This window comes from Microcaecilia unicolor, chromosome 1 (assembly GCF_901765095.1).
Source record: "Microcaecilia unicolor chromosome 1, aMicUni1.1, whole genome shotgun sequence".
Taxonomy (NCBI): domain Eukaryota; kingdom Metazoa; phylum Chordata; class Amphibia; order Gymnophiona; family Siphonopidae; genus Microcaecilia; species Microcaecilia unicolor.
The window spans coordinates 488,701,335-488,723,236 of NC_044031.1; the positions used below are offsets into that span (position 1 = coordinate 488,701,335).

The 21,902-nt window shown below is 44.3% G+C and overlaps 1 protein-coding gene across 1 annotated transcript in view; it reads left to right on the forward strand.

The window, feature by feature from the left end:
• The window catches only part of SNTG1 (syntrophin gamma 1), a 734,999-nt gene that overhangs the window by 375,361 nt on the left and 337,736 nt on the right, over positions 1–21,902 (forward strand). The window contains exon 10 of the mRNA XM_030214286.1: positions 13,535–13,665. Within this exon, the coding sequence (XP_030070146.1) occupies positions 13,535–13,665 (131 nt within the window). The remainder of the gene's footprint in view (positions 1–13,534; positions 13,666–21,902) is intronic.

The window sequence follows — 21,902 nt, forward strand, 5'->3', positions numbered from 1 at the left end:
CGTCTGTATTATTTCACCCCTGTTTCTCCTTTCCTCCAGGATATACATGTTCAGGTCCGCAAGTCTCTCCTCATACGTATTGTAAAACAAATGCCATACCATTCTCGTAGCTTTTCTTTGCACCGCTTCGATTCTTTTTACATCCTTAGCAAGATACGGCCTCCAAAACTGAACACAATACTCCAGATGGGGCCTCACCAACGACTTATAGAGGGGCATCAACACTCCCTTTCTTCTGCTGGTCACACCTCTCTCTATACAGCCCAAAAAACCTTCTAGATACAGCCACCGCCTTGTCACACTGTTTCGTCGCCTTCAAATCCTCAGATACTATCACCCCAAGATCCCTCTCCCCGTCCATACCTATCAGACTCTCGCCGCCTAACACATACGTCTCCCGTGGATTGCTATTCCCTAAGTGCATCACTTTACATTTCTTGGCATTGAATTTTAATTGCCAAACCTTAGACCATTCTTCTAGCTTCTTCAGATCCTTTTTCATGTTTTCCACTCCCTCCGGGGTGTCCACTCTGTTACAGATTTTAGTATCATCCGTAAATAGGCAAACTTTACCTTCTAACCCTTCGGCAAGGTCACTCACAAACATGTGTCCCAAAATTGCTCCAGGTTGAGAACATTTGGGGCAGGCATCCAAAGGAGTTATGCCAGCTCAATAAACATGGTGAAGCGAGATGTAGATGCCCAAGAGAAATTTGTAATGTTGTTCCCACAATTGTTTGTTGGAGGTAACTCAGTGAATACCTAACAAGCACTCATGGGGTTGGACGGTTTCCTAAAGGACAAGTCTATAGACCGCTACTAAATGGACTTGGGAAAATCCACAATTTCGGGAATAACATGTATAAAATGTTTGTACGTTTGGGTAGCTTGCCAGGTGCCCTTGACCTGGATTGGCCGCTGTTGGGGACAGGATACTGGGCTCGATGAACCTTTGGTCTTTTCCCAGTATGGCATTACTTATGTTCTTATGTATGTAGAACGCCCTTATCCAAAGCAATTTCTAAGTCCGTATTCCACAAAGCAGTAAGACATGCATAGTAAATGTCAAGAGTAGTTTCCAGCAGAAACTTGTGGTGCTAAGATAATAGAACTGGTAATTGGGAGCCCAAGGAATATGTCTCTGACAAAGTCACCTGCACATCCTCACATAACTCCTCCCAAGGCAAGCTGAATGGTAGTGCATGAGTTGTAAATATGCAAAGTGATCCTGTGCCAAAAGTTGATATTGGGTCCACAGCTCTGCAAAGGGCTGAAGTTTGCCCTCATCGGTGAGTACATGGTATAAGTAGTGGATGCCTTTAAGACCCTGGGTATGAAAGGTTTTCGAGCCCATGCCAGGTGGAAAAGAAAGTTCTTTTGAATTGCCAGAAAGGGAGACACTGCAGCTGAAGTGATGTTGCTGATAAATCCAACACCACAAAATGTGTAACTGACAATGAAAAATAGCACAGTCTTTGAGTTCTTTAGGCGGGGTTTAGCCCATGGCATGGAGAAGACAACTGAAATGGACCACAGGAACAATATTGACTTCCAGGCTAGTTGTTGAGAAATGTTCTGTGGCCCAGTACCAGTCATTAATATGGTGCATTCCACATGCGACTGTAAGGTATCACAAGTTTAGTAGTCCCAGGCCCCATGAAGCTTTGGCATCTGAATCACCCTCATGGACAAACATGATCTCTTCCCATTCCAGAGATATGATTGAATCTTGCAATGAAGGGAACGATCATCTGTCAATTTTAAAAACAATAAAAACAAAGGTAGCATCTGAAAAAGATACAATATACATGGAGCAAGCATCACATTAATGAACTGATTCGACCCATTTAGGACACAGTATATGCCCTCCATAGGTCCAATTTGTGACCAATAGATCAAAACAGTAGTGGAATAGTATAATCATACAAAGCTACCAGGTTAGCTGGAATAGTAACCCCCAAATAGCAAAGACAACTTTCCACCCACATTAGAGGGAAGGAGCCTTGCCAAGTAGTATGCAATGTCTCTGGCAAAGCCAAAGCTTGAGATTTAGTCAAGTTAAGGGATAAAATCCCATCTTCCCTAGTGACATGCAATAATGTGTACAGGGAATCAGGCAGATTAGTTATAAAAACATTAAATCATCCGCAAAAGCAAACACTTTTATCTAGATGTACCCACTTCAACTCCAGTGATATCCCAGGTCTGGCAAATGATACATAACAAGGGCTCTAAAAATAAAACAAAAGCAGTCGTGAGAGGGCACCCCTGCCTTGTGCCACAACCAATAGAAAAAGAGGGTGTCCGAATTCCATTACTTAACAAGGAGGCTCTGGGACCTGAGTAAAGGGTCTGAAAAGTCTGATAATACAACCCCTGCAACCCCATATATGAGAGGACCTGGAAAAGGAAAAGCAACCACACCTTATCAAAAGCCTCCTCTGCATCCAAACTCACAAACAGATCTTGCTTCCCCCTGGCGTACACTTGGACATTGCTAACAGCATCGCTTTTGCTGTGGGACAAACGAAGGATGGGAAAGAGAGATGTTGATCATTAAACAATAAAAAAATCACCCCACTTAGACTGTACATATCTTTGGAACTCTACATCGTTATACATGTAAGCTGGAAAAAGCCACCCAGGGCATTGATGGTAAAAATGATCTGTTTCCAAAAACATCCAGATCATATTATGATCCAAGATCTTTGATGGACCAATGTCTGCAGAGTAGACCAAGGAGAAGATAGTTTCACTCACCAATATATAATCCAGTCTGAACAGTGTAGACATATGGTATAATCCACCCCACTGCAGTGAAACAGACGCCAGGGATCAACCAGTTGCAAATCTTTCAGATGTTCTGGAAGGGAGCATCTCTCTGTCTGAGCACTTGGCCACCAAGGATGACATGTCTAAGGCTGGATCCATAACTAAATTGAAGTATCCGACCACAAGCAAAGCTGATCAGCATAAGGCAAGCATAGACTGACAATTTTCCTATAAAAAACTGGATTGGGCATATTAGGCCCATGTAACACTAGTAAGTAAAAAGTAGTACCCTGCATGACCATCTTCAGTAGTAATAACCTCCTATGATCATCCTTATAAAGAAGAGTAGCGTCATAGGGCAGGTCACAGGGCAGAGTTTTAGGGATGAGAACAGCCACCCTGTTGTGGCATCCAGTTGCTGGGGAATAGTAAACCTGACCCACCAATGAACATTTTAATTTCTTGTGTTCCACACTAGAAAGTCATGTCTGGAGACATACCACTTGTGAACCTTTGGCTTAGCACCTCCAAGATTTTGGTACGCATAATTGTAGAAATGACTCCTCCCACCTTAGAGTCCTATAAAGTAGAGTATTTCAAGATGGATCATTAACAGAGGAAAAGGATTAAAAGCTCCCAAATTGCCCAGCCTCCACCTCAGGCAGCTGGAAGGACAAGTAGTTCATGCACTATGTGCCGCTTCCCCCACTCCCTACGGAGGAAGGGGAAGGGAGAAAAACGGTCCCAGCTGTCTACTACTACACTCACATACACCATGCACCAGAGCCAATGATCAGGCAGGCCGCGCAGCATGACCAAAAAACTGGAGAGCTCCACTGAGGCTTGTGCAGCTCAGTGGAAAAGTAAACTTCATAGGGCATGGCACATACTGAACCCGCCATCGCTCAAGTGCAGTGGGAACGAATAACCGGAAAGATACGCTAGTGAGCCATTGGGGCAGCCAGCAAAAGGGCAATTAAAATGGCAATTACACCACTACAATTGCTCTTCTTACTGCCTCTAGTGGCCCGCCCCCTGTACCACCTCTAGGACCTCCCTTCTCCTTATCTACATCCACCCCTCCCTTTCTAAACTTTACTACCTCTCCTTTTGCTGTCCCTGATCACTGCCTACACTACCTGTGAGCCCTTCCAAATCCCCCCCAGCCCACCTCCTTGGACCCCCCCCCCCTCTCTATCCATGCTGGGCCACCGCCCATTAGTGCGTCTGACCTGCCTGTGTGTCTGGGTCAGTTTCCTTTCCCAAGGGTAATTGAGGCTTCATAGTTTAAATATTAGGATTTCTATTTGAGTATGGTGCCTTCTCTGACAGTTTTATAGAGCAAAAATGTACTTATCTAGGTACCAACTTGATTATGGGTGGAACTTGGATATGTAGCACCAGCCAAGTTATACCCAGATATTCGGCACTATTTGGTATCAAGACAGCAGCACTGAATGTCTGGGCATCAAAAACCTACAGTAGTTGTTGTTTAAAAACAACACTGACCTGTGCTGGTTGAATATTGGGGAGGGGTACATTTATAAAAGAATTAAACATACCTAATCATTTCAAATTTTTAACAGATTGGGACTTGAACCACTTTATTTAAACTCATACCATGAATTTTATATGTCAGGTTGGGACTTAAAATGCCATATTTAGGATTGCTCTGGTACTCATAATACATTAACAAAGCAACTACAAAATACTATCAACTATGCAATATTTGGAAAAAAAAAACACAAGGACATAAGAATTGACATAGTGGGTCAGACCAAAGCATTTAGCTCAGCATTCTGTTTCTGACAGGGACATTTACTTCACATTAAACCCTATGTGGAAGTAGATGGAGAATGGGTGTGAACTGTACCTTACAAGAAATACGGAAGTAGTTACTGAACATTAACTGCCAGATTCTATATAGAGCATCCAAATATGGGTACACAAATTTGGACACGGATCACAGATCCATGTGTAACCAAACTAGCTAATTAGATATTATTAATAATTATTGTTAACAAGCAAGTAATTGGCAGTAATTTGGAGTTACATGTGGATCTGCCCTATACCCTATTTTATAAGGTGTGCATCTGAATTTCATAGGGCACAACTCCAAGATATGGCCATGAGAGAAGTATGGGCGTTGCAGAGGCACGCGGTATGGTGTTATAGGATGTCATTTGCATGCCTAACTCAGATTCAGAGAGCACTGCGATTTCTCTAACCGCCGCTGGTGCTGGGTTTAGGTAACTTAGGGGGTTTTGATATAAAAATCAGGGTCCTTCAGATCTCAGAAAAAGATTCCTCCTCCTTTGGGCCATCAATCAGCCAGGCCCAAATGGCCCTGAAATTGGGGAAATCTCATCCCAAAACCACTGGGTAAGGTAGTCAAGTCAAGACTGCTACCTCCAGATGAGTTTGCCCCACAGGTGTTTTACAGGGCACTTCAGCTGTCAGATACTGTCTCTGGTCCCCATGTACATGGGCCCCAAAAAGCACACAGGCAAGTGGTCTGCAAGATCCAAAACAGCAGAAAAGCAGGCCCACATGGAAAGATAATATAAAAATTTATTCAACGCAGATAACATAAAAGCAGCTTATAACTTTCCTCTAACTGCCCAACATGGTCATGTTTCACCCTCTCAAGGGCTGTGTCAGGGGCTTAACATGAAACCAGCAGGAACTACTACTACTACTATTTAGCATTTCTATAGCACTACAAGGCGTATGCAGGGCTGCACAAATAGGAACAGTTCAACATTTTCCCTGTCTGGTTAGTGCAGTGTAGCACAAAGAATAAAGCTCACAAGCAGTTACATGTGTAAATGACTTATGCCTCATTCTATAAACTTAGCGCCTAATTTCTATGAGGCACAGTTCAAAAGGGGTATAAATATGGGAGGGGCATGAGCGAGTCAGGGGTGTGCTAAGCAATTAAGTTCTAAGTTATAGAATACTGGCTGTATTTGGGCATGAGCATTTACACCAGCTAGAGTTAGATGCCAAATTCCAGACCTATGCTAGTTTTCTATAATGACAACTACACAGAATATTGCCATTATTGAAATGACAGGTTTTAGTTTTATTAAATTGAGCCTATATTACCTACTTTTATGATATATGCCTGTAGGTATTTCCCAGGAGCACAGATTAGATGGAACAGGGTGGGATCAGCACATATGCATGCATTTTATTAAATATATTCATGGTTGCCAATTTCCACCAGAAGACATTTCAGCACACTATGCCTGAAAGCTAAGCTTTTTTGATTAAAATATTTATAATATATTTTGTGCTTGGTTAGATGATTAGATCTTAAGCTGTTTATTTTTTTCCTTTGTTCTTTTCATTCTTGTGTACCAGAGAGACCGCTGACCTTGTCTAAATTTATCTTATACGATAACAAAGAAAAAAGCCTTTCCACTCACTGGCTCAGCTACTTGGTACTAAAAGTAGATTTTTTTTTCTCTGTTGACTTTAATCTTCCTTTTCTTGGCTCTATTCTCATACTAAATATATGATGTTCACAAACAGGAGAAAGCCTGAAAGAATATTTTGTTTTTCTTGCTGATCCATTCTGGCTCTTTGTTGGCTCAGGGTGACAGTTAAATTGGGGTGTTTTAGTTGAAGTTCTGTTATTGAATTCCCATACCAGCTGTGCATTGCTACAGTTGTGGTTTAATGTGATTGGGTACCATTTTACCTGGTGCAAAGCATAGTTAGCAAGGACTGTGTCTTTAAGAGAAGAACCACCTCCTAGGGAGCTGGAAATATCAATAGAACAAGATTTGGGAGCAGGTGTGATAATTGAGCTTTCCATATCTGAAAGTTAAGCCTTTTTGACAACTATTTATATTATCTGTTCTGGCTGGTTAAATTATTAAATCTTCAGCTTTTTTTCTACCTGCTTTCCTTTTATTGTTGAATACTAGAGAGATTTCTAACCTTGCCTAGATGTATATAATGCACAAAGAAAATCAAAGAAACAAACCTTTCCACTTACTGGCTGAACTGCTTGGTACCAAGAATAGCTCTTTTTCTTAGCTGACTTCAATTCCCTCCCTCCCTTGCTTTCCTTCACCAACCCACCCCATGGCCTAATTTCGTGGAGGGGCATAATTGAACGAAAACGTCTATCTCCATGGGCGTTTATCTCCGAGAATGGGTCCGTGAAGGGGCGGACCGAACCGTATTTTCGAAAAAAAAATAGACGTCCATGTTTTATTCGACAATTTGTGAGCTGGGCGTTTTTGTTTTTCAGTGATAATGGAAAATGAAAGCGCCTAGCTCAAAAACGAATAAATCCAAGGCATTTGTTCGTGGGAGGGGCCAGGATTTGTAGTGCACTGGTCTCCCTCACATGCCAGGACACCAACCGGGCACCCTAGGGGGCACTTTTACAAAAACAAAAAAAATGGTAAAAGAGCTCCCAGGTGCATAGCACCCTTCCCTTGTGTGTTGAGCCCCCCAAATCCCCCTCAAAACCCACTGCCCACAAGTCTACACCATTACTATAGCCCTAAGGGGTGAAGGGGGGCACCTACTTGTGGGTACAGTGGGTTTGGGGGGGTTGGATGACTAAGCATTAAGCAGCACAATTGTAACAGGTAGGGGGGGATGGGCCTGGGTCCACCTGCCTGAAGTCCACTGCACCCCCTAACAACTGCTCCAGGGACCTGCATACTGCTGCCAGGGAGGTGGGTATGACATTTGAGGGTGAAAATAAAAAGTTGTGAAACATCATTTTTTGTGGTGGGAGGGGGTTAGTGACTACTGGGGGAGTCAGGGGAGGTCATCCCCGATTCCCTCTGGGGGTAATCTGGTCATTTAGGGCACTTTTTGGGGCCTTATTCGTGAAAAAACAGGGTCCAGGAAAAGTGCCCTAAATTCTAGCTACAAACGCATACTTTTTTTCCATTATCGGCGAAAGGCGCCCATCTCTGTTCGGGTGATAACCACGCCCCAGTCCCACCTTCACCACGCCTCCGACACGCCCCCGTCAACTTCGTACGCTTCCGCGATGGAGTGCAGTTGAAAACGTCCAAGTTTGGCTTTCGATTATACCGCGTTATTCATTTTTGGGAGATAAACGCCTATCTCCCGATTTAGGTCGCAATATAGGCGTTTTTGTCTTTCAATTATAAGCTGGATAGTCTTCCTGGGGCACGGGGCATATTTGCAAAGCACTTAGACTTAGAAAGTTGCTCAGTAATCTTTGAAACTTTGTATGTCTAAGTACTTAGACGTCGGTGCCGGCCAAAATGGTAGAGACTATTATTAAGAACAAAATTACAGAGCATATTCAAAAGCATGGAATAATGAGACAAAAAGTCAACATGGATTTAGTGAAGGTAAATCTTGCCTCACCAATCTACTACATTTCTTTGAAGGGGTGAACAAACATGTGGATAAAGGTGAGCCGGTTGATATTGTGTATGTGGATTTTCAGAAGGTGTTTGACTAAGTACCTCATGAAAGACTCCAGAGGAAATTGGAGAGTCATGGGATAGGAAGTAGTGTTTTTTTTTTTTACATATTGGACAGCTTTTTAATTTATTTGAAAGCTTCCCATATGATATAAATATCATGAAATAACAATTGAATATCACTAAAACATCTTTAAAAATTATTATAGCTGGTAGAAACAGCAATTTTAAACTCTGTATTTTGTGCTCATTTTTCTACACAACAAAAAAATAAATAAATAAATACACTGTCTGTATAAATGCAGATGGCCAAATTTCAGTGAGGATATCCTGTTTCCTGATGGGTTCATCATAACTGTTGTTGTAATCTACCTTGGGAAGCCTGGTGTTATAAAGATGATGGAATATATTGAAATTAAATGGAAGTAGAATTAAACTCTCCTTTCATTGGGGCACATGGAATCAGATCTTAATCTGTTTTGTAGTAGTTTACCTTTTAGATACACAAATGGATTATTCTGTTTTGAACATGTTTCAGGGGCAAGTGGTTTTATTAGTCAAAATAAAAATAAATATTTTGTTTCATGCAGATTTCTTTTGTTTAAACATAAATGGTCCATAAGCCCCTAATGCAGCCCATTGGTTTTCTTATATTTTGTTCTTGTGATAAATTATACTGTGCCAAAACTGAAAACGCTTATCTCTATCTGGTCGATAATAAAAAGAGCTCATTGTGAACACTATCCACCCTAAAAGATTGTTTTGTGGCTGTACATGAAGAATTATGATATTGACTAAATACGTATATGTGTGTGTCCCTAGTCCTGCATCCTAAGTTTATATATTCCTTTCAAGAAATCCAGTTAATCTTTTAACTTATTAGTAGAGCATAAACTCAGAATCATGGTATGGTCACATTTTTAATATGGTAATACTAGGGCCCATCTAAGGAACAGCCAGGTTATTTTGAGTTAGTCTTCACTGGACCAAACTTGCTTTCCTTGTGCCATCACTATCCAGCAGGTAGGCAGTGTCTTAAAAGATGGAGGATAAAGGATTTTTTTTTTAACATTAAAAGAAGGTAAATTTGGATGTAAGGATTGTTTGAAAGCACGCTGTCTCCCCAGGTATAGCCAGCTCTGCAATTTGTTTTGGGTGGGGATCAGGGGCGTAGCCAGCCTTCCGTGGGTGAGGGGTCCAGAGCCCGGGGGGAGGGGGCACATTTTAGCCCTCCCCCCGGCGCCGCCCCCCCACCGCCGAAATTGCCGCCCCCCCTCCCACCGCGACCCCGCCGCCGCTGCAGCCTACCTTTACTTTTGCTGGCGGGGGATCCCACTCCCCGCCAGCCGACGTCTTCTTAGTCGCTTCCCGCTCTTCAATTTGTTTGCTGACATCCTGCACGTTGTACGTGCAGGACGTCAGACTCAGAGAACAGAACTGTTCGCTGAGTCTGACGTCCTGCACGTACAATTACGTGCAGGACGTCAGCAAACAAATTGAAGAGCACAGGAAGGACTGAGAAGACGTCGGCTGGCGGGGAGTGGGATCCCCCGCCAGCAAAAGTAAAGGTAGGCGGAGGCGGGGGCGGGTTCGCCGGGAGGGGGGTCCTGGGGTGAATCTGCGGGGGCCCCGGCCCCCTCAGGCCCCACGTAGCTACGCCACTGGTGGGGATGCAGAGGTGGACCAGGGAGAGAGCCTGTTGTTAAAAATTTACCAGCACACTACTGACTAGGGGGCATGCGATGAAGCTACAATGTAGTAAATTTAAAACGAATCAGATAACATTTTTCTTCACTCAACGTGTAATTAAACTGTGGAATTCGTTGACAAAGAATGTGGTAAAAGTGGTTAGTTTAGCGGAGCTTAAAAAAGGTTTGGACGGCTTCCTAAAGGAAAAGTCCATAGACCATTAAAAATGGACTTGGGGAAAATCCACTATTTCTGGGATAAGCAGTATAAAATGTTTTGTACTTTTTGGGGATCTTGCTAGGTATTTCTGACCTGGATTGGCCACTACTGGAAATAGGATACTGGGCTTGATGGACCTTTGGTCTTTCCCAGTATGGCAATACTTATGTACTTATTTCAATATATATATATTTTTAACAGTGCATTTGAATATGTTATTTTTGGACTCTCCTACTAAGTTTTAGATACTATCCTTTTAATAGCAGTGGTAAATTAGCTATTTCACTTTCTGGAAATATTAGCCTCAATGATCCTGAAATTCTCCTTGCCATCTGAGATATATATTTTTGTATGTATTTATATTTCTATTATTCACAGATCCTGTTTATGTGCTTTATATGTTTTGTTTTTAACCAAGCCATGTACTCAAAACATTTGTTCAATATTATTATACTGTGTTTCAGTAGTATTTTAGATCTATACTTTGTTTCAAGAAGGCTATCAATTACCATATTTCTATTTAGACATTTCATTTTAATTATGTATTATTATTTTTTAATTTTATTTTTATTGCTTTACTTATATTACACAAGTAATAACTTGTTACATGCAACACAGGGAAATAATACAAATTCAATATGTCTTCACATACAAAGAAAAAAAAAGGAAAAAACTTTTTGACTTCATTTTTGTTTCATATTTAACCCTTCCTTAGACCACAAACTTGGGGAGTGACCAAAACATTTAAGGAAATCAAAGTGGAATACAATAAACAAGGAAATGCCCAGCCTGCCCTACGTTAAATCATACAGCCTATTTAACAGTTGTTAATTCCCCTGATACCCTCTTCAGGTCTATGAAAGCCCTAAGCTGATCTGGTACAAAAAAAAAAGCATATTTGATTCCCAAATATTTAACTATACATTTACAAATGTAAGCTAAAAAGAAAGTAGCCCCCAACAATTTTGTTTCATCTCTCATATCTAAGAAACTTTTCTGTTTGTCTTGAGTAGATCTAGTGACATCTGGGAATATCCTTAGTTTTTGACCACAAAATGTTTGGTTAACATTCTTAAAGTATAACTTCAGAATGGCATTAAAGTCTTGTTCAAATATGAATGATACCAATAATGTGACCCTTTTTGTTACTTCTGATAATGAGTCTTCCAAAATCAAGGAAATATTTCTTAAATCATCCAATTTCTCCTCATCCTGGACCTGTTCCATTTCTTCATAAGAACCTACTTGTCTCTTCTTTTCCGGAAGAAAGAATATCGTATTTATAGAAAGAATATTTTGAGCTGAAATTTTCAAATTTTCAATACGATATTTTTTAAATAGTTCTAAAGGAAGATTTCCAACAGGCCTTGGGAAGTTCAACACTCTCATATTTAGACGTTTGTTACAATTTTGAATTTGTTCTAGTTTTTGACGTATAAACAAATTATCTTTCATAACTGCTGAAATGTCCGTAATAGTCACAACATCAGTTTGATATTTTAGTACCTGATCATTGAAGTTCTGCTTTAATTTATCCATCGATTTGGAAAGCTGCTCCACCGTTGAAACTAGTGTTGTTGTTTCCTGGGTTGATTTTGTAACAGAAAAGTTCAGTTTCTCAATTGCCTGCCAGAGGGCGTCAAGGGTTACCACCATGGGAGGGTTCAATACTCCCTTCTTATCCAAGGTCTCGACTTCCACTGCCGGCCGCCCTGATGAGGAGCAGCTACCACAGGGCCCAATTTCAGCGCCTTCCGCAATCTTGGGACCCGTCATCTCCACCCACAACTCGGCAGGACATGGTGGTATCTCGGCTTATTTATTTATTAATGCACCTACTTATAGTCCATTCAAACTGCCGACGGTCGCAATAAGGGCAACTTCCTGGAAAATGGTGGCTATTTAAGCATTTAATGACGCCACACGCTGTCAAAGAGCCAACCAATAGACAGTGTCTAATGACTCAACATTCAATTGCTGTTATATACAATGTTCTTATCTTACATTGAATTATTTAATTTATTTGTAGCATTTGTATTACATTGAGTTATATTTTACAGAAAAGACCCTGTTTTACTGTTCTGGGATCTTGCCAGGTACTTGTGACCTGGATTGTCTACTGTTGGAAACAGGATACTGGGCTTGATGAACCTTTGATCTGTCCCAGTATGGCAGTGCTTATGTTCATATGTTCAATGCGTATGTTCTTATATAAATCTATGTAATATACTCCCAAGATTAAAGCTTCTAATGATACTATTTTCCTTAGGTAATTTTCAAAGTTAACATATTCTTTGAGAACTTATGTAAAATCCAGGAGTAAAGATACCCACAGATTGTTTCTACCTGCACATTTTTGAAATTTGCCCAATAATGTTTTTTTTTTTTTACTAATGAGGGCTTCCGTATAGAAAACCTCCCTTTCAAAATCATTCTCCTGTACATAGTAACATAGTAGATGACGGCAGAAAAAGACCTGCATGGTCCATCCAGTCTGCCCAACAAGATAAACTCATATGTGTATACCTTACCTTGATGTGTACCTGCCTTTTTCAGGGCACAGACCGTACAAGTCTGCCCAGCAGTATTTCCCACCTCCCAACCACCAGTCCCGCCTCCCATCACCGGCTCTGGCACAGACCGTATAAGTCTGCCCTCCACTATCCTCGCCTCCCAACCACCAACCTCTCTTCCCCCACCTGCTCCGCCACCCAATTTCGGCTAAGCTTCTGAGGATCCATTCCTACTTCACAGGATTCGTTTATGCATATCCCACACGTTTGAATTCCGTGGAATAAGGGGAGGAGATGGGACTGGCCTGTATGTGGTCAACTAAGGTACATAAATGGATATCATATATAATCCTACATATTGTTTAATTTGCTTTCTTTGAACTTTGAAAATATGCAGCTTAAAAACTCCATGCCAAACAGTGGATTATGGGGGTTTTAAAAGGCTATTGGATCAAAGCATAAAAGCAATGCTGAATCTCTGAAATTATGATCCCTATGATATATTATATTAAAGTGTTTGACAATAACCCTTTGACAAATTGAGGGGGGCTTTTACCAAGGTGTGCTAGCTTTTTTAAAATGCTAGAGACACCCATAGGAATATATGGGCATCTCTAATGTTTAGCACATGCTTCTTTTCAGAACTTGCTAAAACAACTAGCACGCCTTTGTAAAACGGGCCCTAAGGTAGAAATTTTGAAATAGGGCTCCGATTGCATGTATCCTTTCTATGTATTATTCAGTGTATCATTTGTTTCAATAAATTTGCACCAAAACGTTAAAATATCTATGGTTTTCTAGAAGGCATTAATAAATAGAGTTTAATGTAATTAGTGCCAACTCATGAAATATCAAGGATATTTTCTCAGGTTCCAGTAGACCAAGTCTGGTGAATTGTGTGCATCTTTACAGGACACATTGTCATGTTCCTCGTGGCCAGCATCACCAGGTTCGAGGTGGGAGAAAAGGTGGTGTGACCTACGGCTAATCCCGCTCCTTCATTCCAGATTGTCACAATACCAACCTGGAACAGATTTGTGCAGGTAAATATAAATACAATTTCTTGATTCTTATAGAAACAAATTAGAAATGTGCATTCTGACATCTGAATGAACCCATTTTCTGTTTGGTTTAGCAGTTCTGAACCAAATGGATGTGCCCCTCTGAAAAAGCAGAATCCTTTTCACCTTATTTGGTTTGTCTCCAAGTAAAGTTGATGGAAGAAGCAAAGCCCCTTCTTGTGTTGTTGTGCCATTATAATTGTCTACTCATATCTTCCTGCCTGGCCCCTCTTCTGGTTATAGGGGGTTGCTTTGCTCTTCACCGAAGAAAATATAAAACCTTCCTCTCCTCTGATCCTGTCGGAATGCCCTGGAATCTTAGATCCTTGCTACTGCAGCCAGTACCTAACCTGCTTCTCCCAGCATCTCTCCTGGTTCAGTATTTTTCAGATGTCTAGATGATCAAAAGCTCCACGCTGTTCCAAACCGTGCTCTAAAAATAGCACTTGAACAGCATGGGGCTTTACCGCCCCTATGATCAGCGATTAATAGCATGGTGAAGCCCCCACCCAGCGCATCCCAGGATGCACTGGGCAGGACTGGGCGCCGCCATTTTCAAGGTGCTGCTGGAAGAGGAGGCAGTGTACTTCTCCCTCCTCCAACACTTCAGGTATGGGGTGGGGGAAGAAGGCTGCTAGTCCACCAGGTTGGGGGGGTTGGTTTGCAGCACACAGGGCCACCAGTGTTATTTTTAAAGGATGCGAGAGGGGTCGGGGAGGTTGGAGATCCACCAGATCTCCAGCCCCCCCCCCCATTAACTTATGTCAGGGGGGGTCAGGGGATTGGAGGTCTGCCGGGTTTCTAGCCCCCGTGTCACTGGCTTGGAGTGGGGGTGGGGGTTCCTGTGGAGGGGGCTCCTGTGGGGGGGGGTTATATTGGGGGGAATGTGGGGGCCTGCTAACATGCAAATGCATGCTGGACAGGGCTCACCATTCCTCCCCAATAGTCTGCAAACCCTAAAGCCAGCTCTGAGCTGGCGTAGGGTTTGCCATGGACAGCGTGCCAATATTTGGTGTGTTGCCTGCTGGTCATTGGGGAGGAATATGTTTAGCATGCATTTGCATGCTACTTTCAGTCAGAGCCCACTAGCACATTGTTTCACGTGCTAGGGCTCTGATCATGGGGCAGTAGCAAACTCAGATGCCTGTCTCTCCGTCTTTCTTGAGCCCTCATCCCCATCCCTCATTCTCGGTGACTTCAACATCCACACTGATAACCCTTCCGATTCATATGTTGCTCAGTTCCTCACTCTTACCTCCTACTTCAACCTCCAACTGAGCCCCACCACCCCTACTCACAAATCTGGCCACTGCCTTGATCTCGTCCTCTCTTCTTCTTGCTCACCCTCCACTTTCTGCGCTTCACCTCTTCCTCTCTCCGACCACCACCTTATCACATTCACACTTCAGCACCCTCCCCCTCACTCTCGCCCAACACTAACTACTACGTCTCCAGGCTGTTGACCCCTCCACCTTATCCTCTACTATCTCTGATCTCCTCCCTTCCAGCTTGTCCTCCACATCCGTTGACAAAGCTGTCTCCACTTACAATGCCACTCTTTCCTCTGCTCTAGACACCCTTGCACCGTCCACCTCCCGGCCCACAAGACGTACCAATCCCCAGCCCTGGCTGACCCCCTGCACCCGATACCTTCGCTCCTGTGCCCGTTCGGCTGAACGCCTCTGGAGGAAATCTCGCACCCTTACTGACTTCATTCACTTCAAATTCATGCTATCCTCCTTCCAATCCTCCCTATTCCTCGCTAAACAGGACTATTATATCCAATTGACCAATTCCCTTAGCTCTAACCCTCGTCGTCTATTCGCCACCCTCAACTCCCTCCTCAAAGTGCCCTCTGCTCCCACCCCCCCTTCACTCTCTCCTCAATCTCTGGCCCACTACTTCCATGACAAGGTCCAGAAGATCAACCTCAAATTCACCACTACTCCCTCTCCTCCTCTTCAGCCTATATCTCACTCTCTCATCCAACCTACCCAGCCCTCCTTCTCCTCCTTTCCTGCTATCACCGAAGAGGAAATCGCCCATCTCCTCTCCTCCTCGAAAGCCACCACCTGTTCCTCTGACCCCATCCCCACCAACCTACTTAACACCATCACACCTAGCATCACCCCCACCATCTGTCATATACTTGACCTCTCTCTCTCCACTGCATCTGTCCCGGACACCTTCAAACATGCTGTGGTCACTCCACTCCTCAAAAAACCATCACTTGACCCTACCTGTCCCTCCAACTACCGCCCCATTTCCCTCCTACCCTTCCTCTCCAAGATACTTGAACGCGCCGTTCACAGCCGCTGTATTGATTTTCTCTCCTCTCATGCCATCCTCAATCCGCTCCAATCTGGCTTTTGCCCCCTACACTCAACAGAAACGGCACTATCTAAAGTCTGCAATGACCTATTCCTCGCCAAATCCAAAGGTCACTACTCCATCCTCATCCTCCTCGACCTCTCCGCCGCTTTTGACACTGTCAATCACAACCTACTTCTTGACACACTGTCCTCCCTTGGGTTCCGGGGCTCTGTCCTCTCCTGGTTCTCATCTTATCTCTCCCATCGTACCTTCAGAGTATACTCTCATGGTTCGTCCTCCTCCCCTATCCCGCTCTCTGTTGGAGTTCCTCAGGGATCTGTCCTTGGGCCCCTTCTTTTTTCAATCTACACCTCTTCCTTAGGCTCCCTGATTTCTTCTCATGGTTTCCACTATCATCTTTATGCCGACGACACCCAGCTTTATCTCTCCACACCAGAAATCACTGCGGATACCCAGGCCAAAGTCTCGGCCTGCTTATCCGACATTGCTGCCTGGATGTCCAACCGCCACCTGAAACTGAATATGTCTAAGACTGAACTTATTGTCTTCCCACCCAAACCCACTTCCCCTCTCCCTTCACTCTCTATCTCAGTTGAGAACACCCTCATCGTCCCCATCTCATCTGCCCGCAACCTCGGTGTTATCTTCGACTCCTCCCTCTCCTTTTCTGCGCACATCCAGCAGATAGCCAAGACCTGTCGCTTCTTCCTCTATAACATCAGCAAAATTCGCCCCTTCCTCTCCGAGCACACCACCCGAACTCTCATCCACTCTCTCATTACCTCTCGCCTTGACTACTGCAACCTACTCCTGACCGGCCTCCCATGTAGCCATCTACTCCCCCTTCAGTCCATCCAGAACTCTGCCGCACGTCTTATCTTCCGCCTTAACCGATATACTCATATCACCCCTCTCCTCAAGTCACTTCACTGGCTCCCAATCAGATACCGCATACAGTTCAAGCTTCTCTTACTCACCTACAAATGCACTCGATCTGCGGCCCCTCAGTACCTCTCTACCCTCATCTCCCCTTACGTCCCTACCCGTAACCTCCGCTCTCAAGACAAATCCCACCTTTCAGTACCCTTCTCCACCACCTCCAACTCCAGGCTCCGTCCCTTCTGTCTCGCCTCACCCCATGCCTGGAACAAACTCCCTGAGCCCATACGCCGTGCCCCCTCCCTACCCATCTTCAAATCAATGCTCAAAGCCCACCTCTTCAATGTCGCCTTCAGCACCTAATCACTACACCTCCTCTCAGAAAACTTATCTACCCCAACTTGACATTTCGTCCTTTAGATTGTAAGCTCTTCCGAGCAGGGCCCGTCCTTATTGTTAATTTGTACAGTGCTGCGTAACCCTAGTAGCGCTCTAGAAATGTTAAGTAGTAGTAGTAGTAGTAGTATGGCGCTAATAGCCTCTAGCGCCTATGTTTGCTGCTGATCATCGGTCCATCAGTGTCTGCATTGCTGGTGCCATTTTTTGAGATTTGTTTACTTATCCTGCTAGCCTAGCCTGTTATTACATTGATTGGTTCTACTTTGCCTCTTTTACAGTGTCTTTGGGTGTTCCTGCCACAGTTGGTGCTATTGTTTCTCCTCAGTGCTTTCTAGTGTTCATGTAGCAGTTGTCATACCCATTGTTCCTATTGTGGTACCTTGAACTGTTCAGTCCGCTGTTGTGGGTGCCAGCATTCCCTCTTTTGGTGCCTTGGAGTTTTCATATCTCTATTGAGCTGCTTTTTGCCTTTCTCAGTGTTTTGGGCTGTCTATGACACTATTGTGATATCCTTTGCCTCCATTATTTATTCAATTTTGTCCCACTTTCAGGGGAAGTGGGATGCATTTTGATTATTGTTGGGGTGGGTGGGTGGTGATGCACATCAAGTTATTTATTAGAGTGACAGGTAAGGAGTGGATAAGAGGCTACAGTGTTCCCCATCGCTCATCTGCAATGCATCTGGCAATGGAGAGAGGCTTTAGACTGAAGTTGCTGGGGCAATGGAGAAGCTAAAGCTACAGCTGCTAAGGGTGGCCGTGGTGGTACACCTACCCACCTATGCCCAGAAGCTGAAACCTAAACCACTCTTCATTACCTACCTAGCCACCCCTGCAGCAGCCTTGGTGTCACATCCCATCCCTAGCATTAGCCTCTCAAAATCTCTCCTCTCTCATTCCCAAGCAGTAGCCTCTCTCAACCCATCTTTCCTCTCCCCTCTCCCCCCCCAAAATAACCAGATTATTTTAAAAAATGTAAATTGATCCTACCAACAGGGCTGCCGGAGAAGCCTCTTCTCAGCAACAATGCTCCCTATGGGCTGTTCCTGCAGTTTCAAGTGCCCCAAATATCCTCTTAATTAAGAAAGTTCCATGTGGGCTGCCTTTTTCAGGGTAGACACCCACCATTTTCTTTCTCTTCCTTCTCCTCCTGCAAAGCCTGTCCCCCCACTAGGTCTCTTCATCCTTTCTCCCAGCATATACACACCCCCAATAGCTCTATCTGAATAACTACCCAACACCCCTGGATATACCCCTTCCTCTAAGAATATACTCCCCATAGCTTTCTCTTGATGACTTCATATTCGTTCCTGACCATCCCCCATAACTGCATTCTTCCATATCTCTCTCCAGCTTTCTCTCTCCTCCACCTGCACATACCTCCAAGCTCCTGCACCCCAACACACAGACATCTGGCTTACTCCCCTACTGCTTATACTCCCTCTCTCCACCACAAAGACACCCTGTTCTTCTCTTTCCCCTCAAAATTAACAACCAGTTCTGTCTCCCTCTGCCCCTTCCCACCTGTGGCACACACAGACACCCAGCTCTTATGCTCTCTCACCCACAGCAGATGCCCAGCACTCCCTCTCCAGCACAGCCAGTTAGCTCTTGCTCCCCCTGGCTCCCCCCTCCATAGCACAGATACCTAGCTCTTGTTCCTCCCCAACCTTTTGTGGCACAGACACCCAGATTTTGCTCCCTCCTACCTCCCCTCCCCAAAGCACAGATACTCAGCTCTCACTCCCTCATCCCACTCTCTCAGCCCAGGCCCGGCAAGGATCAGAAGTAGAAGGAAAGAAGTGTAGTTGATCAGGCACATATCATTCTCCTCTGCCACTTTGGTGTTTAGTACTGATCAGCAGAAGAGACTGTGGCCTGACACCATTCTCCTTTCCGTACTTTTCTGATCAGTGCTGGGTTGGGGATTGGGGTGGGAGGAGCGTGTGTGCATGCATTCATGTACCTGCACACATTGGAGGTGCAACTTTGAGTAGGAGGGAGGAGGAAGGGAAGAGAGAGTAGAGAGCGGTAATGGTCTATGCACATCAAATGCCACTTGACGCACGTAGCTGCCACATGCCAGAAAATAAAAAATAATTTTTAGACGTGTGTAGCGGACATGTGCCAAAATTAAAATTACTGCAAAGGCCATGTGGTAACTGCGCGGTAACTCCAATTTGGTGCGCATTGGACGAACGTAGGCCCCTACGCGGCTTAGTAAAAGGGTCCTTCAGAACCTTAACATACCACTCTAAATCCAAGAACTCAAACCACATCAACCATGCCTATGAAAAATCAGAACTGCAAATCATCTAGAACAGCAATACTCCTCTGTAGGTGCATGTGGGTCAGATAATTACCCTGATTATAGCTTAGGCAGGTAGCGCTTGTTAGGAATATGAGTTGAAGCTGTTGTCTCAAAGTACACACTATGACTTGCTGGCAATAAAAGGAAAGATGCCAGATTCTGGATAAATATATTGCAATTTATTGGTAGTATAAAAATATAAGTATATTGTATGGAAAAGCAATTGGCAATTCTTAGCAGCAATAGATTATCACAGTGACAGGTAACAACAGCAGCACAACTATAGTTATTCCTAATATAACCTTAGGATTTCCTGAGAAGAAAGAGAGTCCCAAGGTAACAATAGAACAATGACCTGAAATATAATTAGAAATTTAAAAATGTCCCTATCTATCTAACCCTGGACTATAGGGAATGAAACCACTGTCATCACTTGATTTATGGGATACACGCATATGGGTCCTTGGTTCCCTCAGTCTAGCTTGTCTTTCACCCCTGCTGAACTCCAAGCTGATGTTGCACAGCTGGCTCTTGGATCAGCCGTAGCCAAATGCACAAGGCCATGTACATAGAATGCCTCAGCTCCACAGTGTGTCTCATTCTCTGTCATCTTGTGAGAAGGCTGGCTCAGCGATGAAGCTGGAATGCTGGATGTAAGTAGCCTGTCTCAGGAATTAATCTGAGTTGTAGCTAAGATGCTACACAGTGTAACCCACTAGGGTTAAAATTGATTTTTTTTGCCTGGCCCGGTTTGCATGGGTTAGCAGGTGCTGCAGGTGTTGGGGAAGCTATTGAGTCAGGATTGAAGCCCCGGTGGTGCAAGAGAGGTCACGCTGTGGTTCTGAGGAACAGAGTTAGAATCCACATTTGGGTGGAGGGTCCGGAGCACACAGTGGTCCGTGGGCTGATGGAGGATGTCAGGGCGGGAGTTGGGGGAAGGCCCAATGTACCTCCAGTGTCACGGTGATATCATTTCAGCTGCGTATGCGCAAAAGGTGCAGCAGGCCCAAGGCTGTACCGGGATCACCATAGAGGCTTAGGAACGCTTGAAGAGGCCTGGGAAACCTTGCAGAGGTGGTTTGGGTTCAGGGAGAGTAAAGGTCTGGCGGGCCCAGTTCATTGTGTGTACACGCATGCGCGCTGAAGGTATTGAAGAAAAGAGGAGCAGAGCAGGAGGATCTTGAGTCTGAAGGGCTGCTGGCTCATGAGCAGAGCTATGCAGCTGAAGATGTTTTAGCACATTCAGAAAAAGAATGAATTGCCAGCAAAGAACCCCCTAGCAAGGTAAGGGAAACAGGGGAAATGTGTTTAATTTTTTTTTTTTTTTTTTTGTAATTTAAAAAAATTATGGCTTTTTTTGTGTGTGAAGGGAATGCAGAATGTAGCACATGCTATGCTTTGGCTGCCAGAACTCCTGGGAGAATTCTAAATGGGCATGGCAGGTAGTTAATGGTTGAGGTGGATGTGCTGTGAAGCACTGTGTGTAAAAGCAGGGTTCTGGTGATCTTAAATAGAGGTTGGTCACTATCCCCTGGATTCTGTATAACATGTCTAGAGTTATGCACAGTTCTGCATGTAAATCTAGGTGTATTCTATAACTAAATGCATAGATTAATTGTTTTAACAAGCTGTTAACAGCTCTTAACAAGCAATGATGAGCACTAATTGGCAAAAATTTGAATTTCTCCAAGGACAAGCAGGCTGATTGACCCCACATGTGAGAACAATGTCCGTGTCGGTCCTGGAACCAGCATTTTGCAAGAGCAAAAAAAATAAACAAACGTTTGTCAGAGTCATCTGGCGTGCGTGCAGTGTGGACCACGCATGAGTGGACTAACTTTCCTCCCCCTGCGCGAGTGCATCTCCTCAGTTTTTCTCTTTCCGTGCTGGGAGCAGTGAGGCATCAAGTGGGTCTCCACCTGTCTCAAGGCCTCATGCTATGCAGGCCCCATGGGACCGATCTTCGTCGGACCCGACCCTGAGGAGATGTGAGGATTCCACGTTGTCCTCATCGGTACCGAGGAGTCTCTATGACGGGTGTCGAGTGAAGGCGAAGAAGCACCATCATCGATCTCCTTCTATGCCAGTCTGCTTCAGTGTTGGGGGTGCTCGAGCCTTCCATATCATCTGCTGCAGCAGCATCTGGCCCTTCACCTGTGGTGAGGTCCCCGTCCTCAGTGCTGCTTGCAGCATCGGTGTCGGCTGCCACCCAGGTCGCCTTCCCTTCGACGTCGGTGGATGAAGCTTTGCCACAGTCCAGGTGGGCCTCGGCCTCTCGACATTGCCATTAAGGATGT